Source organism: Lucilia cuprina, chromosome 6 (genome assembly GCF_022045245.1).
Source record: "Lucilia cuprina isolate Lc7/37 chromosome 6, ASM2204524v1, whole genome shotgun sequence".
Taxonomy (NCBI): Eukaryota; Metazoa; Arthropoda; class Insecta; order Diptera; family Calliphoridae; genus Lucilia; species Lucilia cuprina.
This window is the reverse complement of record NC_060954.1, coordinates 58439133-58450230: the sequence shown is the minus strand read 5'-3', so window position 1 is coordinate 58450230 and position 11098 is coordinate 58439133. Positions and strand designations below refer to the sequence as shown.

Sequence of the window (11098 nt, the reverse complement as noted above, 5' to 3'; positions counted from 1 at the left end):
TGAACTAAAACTGTACTAGAGCTGAACTAAAATTGAACTGAATTGAACTAAAACTAACCTAATCTAGGACACAACTCAAGTTTGTAAAATCGTTTAGAGACAATATTTACAAAATTTTCTTAAATTTAAATTCTCGATTAATATTTAATTTTTGTAGTTTTTCTTTCTCTTATATTTGACAATCTCTCTATGGACATAAAATAACACTTGTAATATTATTTTATTTAATTGCAATTCAGATTAAAACCATTTTCTATACGAAAACATTGCATACATAAATGGCTTAACAAAAAAAAAACACTGTTCATGCTGCATAACATTAGGGATTAAAAATATTCGTATCAAGTTTTAATTGAAAACTTTGCAGTTTTTAGTTTAGAAAGTGCAAACTTTATATTTGGTTTTTATTTTATTGTGTTTCCTATAAAAATAACATTTTGTTTAATTTTACTTCCTTTTCAACAAATTTTAAAATAAAATTGTTCGTTTTTTTTTTCTCTTGTCTTTTAGATTTTTAGTCATGTGTCTGATGTGGTGAAACAGGATGTTTATGCTGACAACACAATGTCCATTTTGCCGGAATAATAGAGACACAACAATTACGAAATAGAAAAATAAAATAAAAATAAAGCAAAAAAAGTTTTTGTGTTTTTAAACCTAAAAGTGAAAGTGATTAAATTGATTTAATTTAATTTATATAATCCGTTAAAAAAAAAAACATAGAAAGCATAAAAGAAAATGTTATAACTATAATAGACAGCTGTGTTGAAATTTTGCCCAAAACAAAAGTAAATTGTTATTAATAAATTGAATACCTTTTTTGAAAAAAAAAAACGAGACCCAAACAAAAAATAAAAAAAATTATATTAAATTTTAGTAAATATTTCGTTGAAATTTTTTTGTTTCCTTCTATATAAATATTGTTTTAACCTTCAGCTTTAAAAGTTATATTTATTTACTCTCTTTTGGGTTATTAATATTATTTTTGGCAATTGTCAAAGTGTTTGAGAATGTGTGCGTGTTAAGTGTTTTATTATACTTTTGGTGTTTCGGTAAAGAATAAAGATACGTGTTAATGTTTGAGTTACTTTAATAAAAATATCAAAAAAAAAAAAAAAATACAACAACACACAACATTGAAAGGAATTTTGCTAGAGTTTGTGAGTGCAGAAAACTAAAATTCAGCAACATGGCGATGGAATGGATAACTGCTATGGACAAGAGGTAAGTTAAAATTTTAGTTTGTTTACTGGCTGTAGAAAAAAAAAAACGAAGATTAAAAATGGAAATATAAATCGGGTTTTAGTAGAAATGAAAATAAAATAACATGTAAAGTAAACTAAAAGGATATGCCATATATAATATTTTTTATTTAATCCTAAAAGTATACTTTACAATTTTGTGTACAATAAATATTAGAGAGAAATATTTTACATTTTATTCTAAAAAGCTAAAAAATCTAAAAGATATTTTTTGAAGGAAAATATAAATGTTAAAGGGTTTTTCTAAAATAACCTTTTAAATACTTCAAACCATTTTATCTAAATCCCATTCACGTTATGGTATACCAATGAGCTAAGATTTTGTATATAAGGGCACTCAGCAATGTCTTAAAATTGTTTAAATAGATTTCTTTTTGAAAATTATTTATAATATCACAAACTGATGGTTAGCACCGATGATCTTTCTGATATTATTGATGTTCGTCTTTGTAAGATCTGTCTTTAATCTGGACTATAGTCTAATCTAAAGTCCTGATTAATCTAATCCGTATATAATCTCAACTGTAGATTAGTCTACTCTTGAGCTTAGAACAGTATATTGTGTTGACTATAGATCTTTGTCTGTAGTCTCGACTATAGATTAGTCTTTAGTCTTGACTCTAGATCAATCTTTAGTCTTGATTCTAGATCAGTTTATAGTCTTGACTACAAAGCAGAATACAGTTTTGACTATAGAGCAGACTATAGTCTTGACCATAGAACAGTCGATTGGCTGATTATAGATCAGTCTTTAGTCTTGACACTAGTTCAGTCTAAGGCCTTCGCTATAAATTAGTCAATAGTAATAACTACAGATTAGACTATAGTATTGATTGTAGATTAGTCTGTAGTGTCGAAAATAGATCGGTCTTCACTCTAGATCAATGTATAGTCTTGTTTATCAGTCAATACTATATATAAATTAATAGTCTTGACTACAGATTCAGCTATTTTTTAACTATAGATCAGTCTTTAGTTTCGACTATATATAAGACTTTAGTCTTAACTCTAGATCAGTCTTCACTATAGATCAGCCAATAGTCTTGACTACTGATCGGGCTAGATCAATCTATAGTCCTACTATCACTTAGTAGTCATTACCTTAGATAAGTTAATAGTCTTGACTACAGATCCGTCTATAGTTTCGACTATACCCCAGTCTTTAGTTTCGACTATATATAAGACTTTAGTCTTGACTCTAGATGAGTCTTCACTATAGATCAGCCAATAGCCTTCACTACAGATCAGGCTAGATCAGTCTTTAGACTTGAGTATCAGTTACTATAAATGAGTTGATAGACTTGACTACAGATCCTCCTATAGTTTCGACTATAGATCAGTCTTTAGTCTCGAAGCTATATATAATTCGTTAGTCTTGACTCTAGACCAGTCTTCACTATAGATCAGACAACAGTTTTGACAGAAGATCAGGCTATAGTTTTCAATATAGAACAGTTTATAATCTGCACTTTGGATCTGTCTTGACCATAGATCAGTAAATAGTCTTGACTATAGTCTGATCTATTTTCTTGATAACATGTCATTCTATGATCTTGACTCAAGATGATATTTTTTGCAAAAATTATGGTTTCCAACTCATTAGATTCAAAATTGTGTCAGCTGTGCCCTTTCGTCTACCCATTTCTTTCCTGAAAGAAATATGGTGCTGAATCAGAAATAATTCTATAGTCTATTGAAAACCTTTAAAGGTTAACTTTTTAGAAAAATTTTTCCTTCAAATTTTCTACTATTATTGTTCTGTAATTTATTATAAAAACTAACTTTTCTTGTGACAAAATACAAAACAATAATAAATCATGACCATGTACGAAGTCTAAAACAATATTTTCATTAAAAAAATATATAAAGCACACTTTTAGGGTACTCATGTAACAAATGCGTTTATTAAATTAAATAAAATAAAACTCTTCAAAATATCCCAACACTTTAATGTGTTTAATACAGTTTATACAATTTGTAGCAAATAGAAGAGTAATAAAAAGGTTCTATAGTAATAATTTGTTAAAATAAAGAACTGTACTTTTTAATTACTCATGACACTGGACAACAAAATTTTTTCAATAAGAAATGTACACACATATGCTACGTTCTTCTTAAATTTTCCAATAATACCTATTTTAGAATAATTTCACATAATTCGATTTTGTCATTTGAATTCTATCTTAATATAGTTATGTACTTCCTTAGTAGTATTTAAAAGAACATTATTATTAATAAATATAAATAATATAATCTCAAGTGACATTTTCAAGTGGTTTAAATTTACATTTTATAAAAATTTATGACCAAAAAAATACTGTTTAAAACAAACTCTTAAATATATAAAATATTCACAAAATTTTCTTATATATATGAACAATATATCTAATAAATCATTTATTTAAAAATATGTATACACCACCCTAAAAGTATACTCTATACATATATTTATAACAATAATAGCTTTGGTAACAATAGCAACTTTATTTCAAAAACAGATAACACAAACAGCCAATTATATTCAGAAAAAAAGCACAAATATAATGAAAAATATATGAAAATAAACCTAAAAACATAAATACAGCAAATTAACAACAATATGAGCAATTTTCTGCTTGGGTGTTGTTGCTAAGCATAATATTATTACTTTAGCACTTAAGCAAGCAGTTTTTTTGTTTTGCGAAATATTTCTATTACACAATTAAAACACCAAAATAAACAAACAACACCTACTTAACAGTATTTTTTTTTATGACAATAGTCGAAGGTTTGGTTTTTACTGCCCAGCTCATTAATGTCTTTATGTTATCATAAACATCCCCTAAATGTTATGCTTTACTTTTTCTTTTGCATAATGTACATTGAGTTTATTTGCCCCTTAAAGTAATGCTTTAAATTTGTTTTTTCCCCGTGCTGTGTTTTTGCTGTCATTAAGTCTTACGCTGGAATTTTAAATATTTTATTTTGCAAATATAATTTCTAAGTTGTCTTCTAAATACATGCCTGTATTACGGAATTTTCCGCCTTAACATTTTTGCAATTGTTTTGCGACACAAGTATTTGCTTGTTTATAGCTTGAAGTATTTTTAAAATGCTTTTAAGTTCGAAAATAATGTGTAAGAATTTTTCTTTATAAATTTTGTATAGGAACAAAAGGTATTTGATAAAAAACTGGATGTTAGATATAAAGCTAAATTATTATTTAATTTTCTTCCTCCTCAATAAATGGTTATTTTAATAGGTTTTCGATAAGAGTAAATTATAGTTTTTGAATTTACATAAAATTTGACAACAAAGAAGTTTAGTTTATTATTAAAATTTATGGTAATTTTTGTTAAAAAAATATTTATTATTATATTTTTTTACAAGAAATGGATAATTTTTATACAAATTGTTGGAAAAATTTTTGGAAAATACTAATAAGAGAAAATAAAACATACAGTTTATATGTTTTAGTAAAAATTTAAGTCATAAGTTTAATGTTTACTGAAAAATTTAATTTTTGGTAAAATTTGAATTTTTAAACCTCAAGCCATATAGATCAATCCATAATCCTGACTACCGACTAGTTTCTAGTCTTGACTTTGATAAGTTTATAGACTTGACCAAAGATAAGTCTATAGTCTTGACCATTGATAAGTCTATAGTCTTGATTATAGATAAGTCAATATACTTGACTATAGAAATTCTATAGTCTTGACTATAGATAGTCTATAGTTTTGACCATAGATAGTCTTTAGTCTTGATTATAGATAGTCTACAGTCTTGACTATATATTGTCTACAGTCTTGACTATAGATTGTCTATAGTCTTGACTATAGATTGTCTATAGTCTTGACTATAGATTGTCTATAGTCTTGACTATAGATTGTCTATAGTCTTGACTATAGATAGTCTACAGTCTAGACTATAGATAGTCTACAGTCTAGACTATAGATAGTCTATAGTCTGACTATAGATAGTCTATAGTCTTGACTATATATAGTCTATAGTATTGACTATAGATAGTCTATAGTCTTGACAATAGATAGTCTATAGTCCTGACAATAGATAGTCTATAGTCCTGACAATAGATAGTCTATAGTCCTGACAATAGATAGTCTATAGTCTTGACTATAAATAGTCTATAGTCCTGACTATAGATAGTCTATAGTCTTGACTATAGAAAGTCTATAGTCTTGACTATAGACAGTCTATAGACTTGACTATAGATAGTCTAAAGTCTTGACTATAGATAGTCTATAGTCTTGACTGTAGATAGTCTATAGTCTTGACCATAGATAGTCTATAGTCTTGACAATAGATAGTCTGTAGTCTTGACTATATAGTCTACAGCCTCGATTATAGAAAGTCTATAGTCTCGATTATAGAAAGCCTATATTCTGGACTATACATAGTCTATAGTCTCGACTATAGATAGTCTATAGACTTCACTATAGATAGTCTATAGTCTTGACAATAGATAGTCTATAGTTTTGACTATAGATAGTCTATAGTCTCAATTACAGAAAGTCTGTAGGAATTTTCTATAGTCTTGATTATAGATAGTCTATAGTCTTGACTATAGATAGTCTACAGTCTTGACTATAGATAGTCTAAAGTCTTGACTGTAGATAGTCTACAGTCTTGACTGTATATAGTCTACAGTCTTGACTGCATATAGGCTACAGTCTCGACTATAGATAGTCTACAGTCTCGACTATAGATAGTCTACAGTCTCGACTATAGACAGTCTATAGTCTTGACTTCACTATAGATTGTCTATAGTTAGCCTATATTAGCCTATTGACTATAGATAGCCTATAGTTTTGACTATCGATAGTCTATAGTCTTGACTATAGATAGTCTATAGTCTTGACTATAGATAGTCTATAGTCGTCTATAGCCTTGAGTATAGATAGTCTATACTATAGACCATAGTCAAGGCTATATACTCTATAGTCTTGACAATAAATAAGTTTATAGTCTTGACTATAGATAAGTCTATAGACTTGACTATAGATAGTACATAGTCTTGGCTATATGTAGTCTGTAGTCTTGAGCATAGATAGGCATATAGGCTTCACTACAGACAGTCTATAGTATTGACTATAGAAAGTTTATAATCTTAACTATAGAAAGTTTATGGTCTTACCTGTAGATAGTTTTTAGTCTTGACTATAGATAAGTCTAAAGACTTGACTATGAATAAGTTAATTGTTTTGACTATAGATAATCCTATATATAGCCTTTACTATAGATAATATTGTCTATAGATAGTCTATTTTCTTGACTCTACATTACTCTATTGTCTTGATTATAATTTAGTATATAGTATTGATTATAGATTAGGCTATAGTCTTGACTATAGATTAGACTGACCATTGTGTGCTTTTCTGCTCTACAAGCAGCAGTACAAGCGCTACTCCCCACTATGTTGATGTACAATTTATCTAATTAATTCATCCCTACTTTAACAATAACAATTGTAATTTTAAATTTAAATACATTATATTACTACACAAAATTTATATAATAATGTAGATAGAATAGAATAAAAAGATAATGAGAATTATTTTTAAAAATTTTTGTAAGATTTCCCTTATTTCTATAGAATTTGTAGCCCGAAGCTACAAAAATAATATACATTACAAAATTACCAAAACTGAAACTAAAAATATTAACAACTTATTTAATTTCAAAAAAAATAATATACATTAAACACAATCCAAAAACCACAGTGTTTGTAAAACAAGCAAAATAAATATGCCTAAAAGCATACCACATTTTCTAGCCAAGTCAATGTTAGTTTTGCATCCCGACCTTCTTAAAAGTATGAAAAAATAGAAAGAAAACCTTGTAAATTTAGAAATCTTAGTAGATTGTTTACATTAGACCATAGACCAACAATATGTTATACATTTGTTCCTCCTTCATTCTTAACAATTGATTAATTGTAAAAGACAAGCTTATTTGTAGAAAACAAACGTGTAGAAGTCTAGGAGAATTAGGTATATATGTGTGTATGTCTGTGTTACAAGAGTAGTCCTTGTACAGAGACATTATATACTTATTCCTTTTACATTTCCTATTCCATTAACATTTCTAGGTAATTTATTGTTTGCCTAAATGTCTGCCTTTTATTACAAGAGGTGCCTTGGTAAAATCCTTTGGCATGTGTTAAAATACATGTTGTACATTTTAATGTTAAACATTGTTACAAAAAAATATATAATATGTATACAGTTCGTAGACGTACACATATGGCTTAAAGGATGCTGTTAAATGGTCATACAATAAGGTCCTTTCAACAAAAAGTCAAGTGCTTTAGAGCCAACAAAAAAGGTTAATTATGAAATTTTTCTCTTTTTTAATTTTTTGAGGATTAGGAAAACATTTGTAGGGATATTTATGTGAGCTTGTAGATTTTGTACAGGAATGATTTAAGAGTAAAAATTCTATGTTTTAAATTTAAAACTCCAGCAAAGAGGGAAAACAAAAGAATTTAATAAGAAAAAAAATTATATTCTAGGAACATTTTGTTTACACCTAAAAACACTCAATTACCATTCACATATCTATGATCCCAAAAGTATGCAATTTTGTTTACTTATGTTGTTTATTCATATATAAAAGATCAGTTTATTAATCAGTATATAGTATAGATTATATATCAGTCTACAGATTCGACTATTCAGTTAAACTATCAGTTTTTTTACTCTATAGATTAGTTTATCGTCTCGAAGTCAGAGTTCAGTCCCGACTACAGCTATCGACTCTAGATTAGTTTATAGTCTTAGCTATTATCTGTTATATCTGTTCGCAATCTACACTATGAATCAGTATATACAGTCTTAACTACAGATCAGACTCTAGTCTCTACTACAGATTAGTCTATGGTCACCTATAAATCTATCTGTAGTCTCGACTAGGAAGCGATCTGTAGTCTCTATAACAGATCTGTCTATAGTCATGACTATGAATCGGTCCTCAGTCTATAGTCTCGACTAAAGATCAGTCTATAATCTAGACTAGAAATCAGTCTGTAGTTTCTACTACAGATCAGTCTATAATCTCAACTACATATAAGTCTGTAGTCTCGACTAAAGACCTGTCTCAACTGCAGATCAGTCTATGGTCTCAACTACAAATTAGTCTGTAATCTCGACTACAGATAAGTCAATAGTCTCTACTAGAAATCAGTTTATATTCTCTACTACAGTTTAGTTTATAGTTTCGACCATGGATCAGTCTTAAGTCTAAAGTACAGCTCAGTCTCGAGAATAGATCAGTCAGTATTATCGACTAGAAAGCATTCTGTAGTCTCTACTATATATTAGTCTATAGTCTTGACTATGGATCAGTCGTTAGTCTGAACTACAGCACAATCATTAGTATGGACTAACTACATATCAGTCTGTGGTCTCTACTAAGTTTATAGTCACGAACATGGATCAGTCTTTAGTCTAAACTACAGATCAGTCTCGACAATAGATTAGCCTATAGACTAGAAAGCAGATCAACCTCGATTATTGATCAGTCTTTAGTCTAAACTGCAGATTAGTCTATTGCCTATAATATATATCAGTTTATAGTCTCGATCTACTGATCAGTCCATAGTCTCGTTTATAGCTTCATGTATAGATGGGTATATGGTCTCTATTACAGAACAGTCTATGATCATGTTAACCAGAATCCAGAAAAATCACGGCTATATGTTTGTTCAGATTTAGAAGGACAATAGTTCCATTTAACTAACCATTTCTATGTAGGTCTTGGAAATAAATTTTAAAAAAACTCCAGTTTGTCTATATGATTCTCTGCCAATAAACATGATAGTTTATTTTATTTTTTAAGAAAAAAAATTTGACTTGAAAAATATATTTTTCATTATTTTTAGTTTTTCTTTTGGGAGTAAAAGTCAAAGAAAAAAATAAAAATAGATAATATAAGAATAGCAAAACTAAAGAATTATAAATAATTCTTCAATATATTCAATGAAATTACCCTGAGTAATAGTAAGTAGTGATGGCAAAAATATCTTGCTATAAGAGTTTGAAGTTGAATTTTTTTTATAAAATATTATTTTATAAAATGGTTTTTAGCAGTTAAAAGAAAAAAAGAAATAAAAACTTTTTGCTTATTTTGATTTTTTTTTCTTCTAACATTCAGTGTTCTTGAAGTCAAAGATTTAACTTTCAAATATTTGCTTAAGTTGTTTTTTTTTTTGGTATGTTTTATAAAAATATATATTTTACTTTTTTTGGTAAATGTATTGTGTTGACTTGACTTTATAAAAAAAATTGCAAATTTTTTATTATGAGAGTCATTATCCCACTTTTACATACAAATATTAGTTTGAGTTTAATGTGTCCCCATTGTAGTAAGGATTTTTTGTAGTTTTGTAAGCTTTTGAACATATTACCTTCCTAACCACTAGCAATTATTGTGCACAATGGGTTAGGTTTGTTAAAGAAATTAAAAATATTTGGTTTGGTTTTTTCAGTTTTAATTTATAAATCCTACCCATAGTGCGTTCTTATGGAAGAAAGAAATAACAAATACTATTAAAATATAAATTTGTTGTTGAAAAACTCATCTTATTATTTTCTTAGCTGGTAGTTGATTTTAATGTTATTCATATATTATATGTTGTGTTTTCTTTTCTTGATTCTTTTGCAGACCTTGTGACCGTAATCTGCGAGATGTTGAATTGATATCCTGTCGTCTGCGTCGAGTGGAGCCGCTGTGTCGCCTTCCTGGCTCAGCATTGCAGCAATTGGCCATGTGCGGTTTTTATGAAGATCTTGAAAAAGGCGTTACACGTAAGTGCTATTCGCTTCAAAGCCATAAATATGAATGAACGTATAAAGCAAACAGTAAATAACACCAAACCACCCACTCACACACACACAGACAAGTTAACAGCTAAAATGAGGAATTAGTAATTGTTAGTGGTGGATTTGGTTAAGAAAATGGAAAAAACACAACAACTACTACTAATACTACAACAAAACCTGATTGCTAACAATTTGTTATTCTGCTCTAATGCTTCTTTTTTTCCCACTTTGTGTATCTTTACTCTTGTGTTCTTTTTTTCTTCCACTTTCATTCATTTTGGCTTAATGCCTAAATGTATGCTAACAAATTTTCATAATTTTTTTTTACTTTACTTTCTTTAGTTTTTCGTGCCGGTGAACAAGGTCGTTTTTGGTATGCTGTTTTAGGTGGCTCTTTGGAGGTTCGCTATCATGCCACCGATGCCGATGGAAAGGTTAGTAATGTTCTAAAAAAAAAAATAAAAATATCAAAACTAAAAGTCCACAGTTCAAGTAGTTTGCAGTAGTAGCCACTTCTTTTAAATGGCTCTTGTTGTATGTAGTTGATAGCTGGGAAAATCTTTTGAAAATCATAAATTTTTAATAAGTTTTCTCTAGCTAAACGTTATTGTGCTGGGAAAGGGGAGTGTTACTTGTCTACTATGAAATAGAAATTTATATAAAAATTATGCTGGATGTAAGAAGATACAAAATTCATGTAGGATTTCATGTGTTATAAGAGTCTTAGGGAAAACTTCTTTTTTTTTGTTGAAAGTGTTAGATTTAGATTGGATTTTTCATTTTGTGGTGAGAAATTTCAAACGTTTTAAAAGAATATTTATCTAGTGTGGCGCCAAAACATTTTAAAAGTTGCAAGAAAAAAATCTTTAATAAATGTAATAAAATTTTCAAATTACATTGCATTACGACTCATAATACTAATATTATATAAGTATTTGTTCAGGACCTATTAAAAGAAAGAATTCTGCACTATGGTTCGAAAAAACAAGATTGTAAAAGACAAAAATTTTCTTTCAA

The 11098-nt window shown here is 28.2% G+C and overlaps 1 protein-coding gene across 2 annotated transcripts in view; it reads left to right on the top strand.

Annotated features, from left to right (window-relative positions):
* Window positions 1-510: 510 nt before the first annotated feature.
* The window catches only part of LOC111681708 (rap guanine nucleotide exchange factor 4), a 114900-nt gene continuing 104312 nt past the window's right edge, over window positions 511-11098 (top strand). For both annotated transcript variants that reach the window (XM_046954014.1, XM_046954016.1), the window contains exons 1-3: window positions 511-1224; window positions 9924-10066; window positions 10424-10515. In XM_046954014.1, coding sequence (XP_046809970.1) covers window positions 1190-1224; window positions 9924-10066; window positions 10424-10515 — 270 coding nt within the window. In that variant the 5' untranslated portion in view covers window positions 511-1189. The remainder of the gene's footprint in view (window positions 1225-9923; window positions 10067-10423; window positions 10516-11098) is intronic.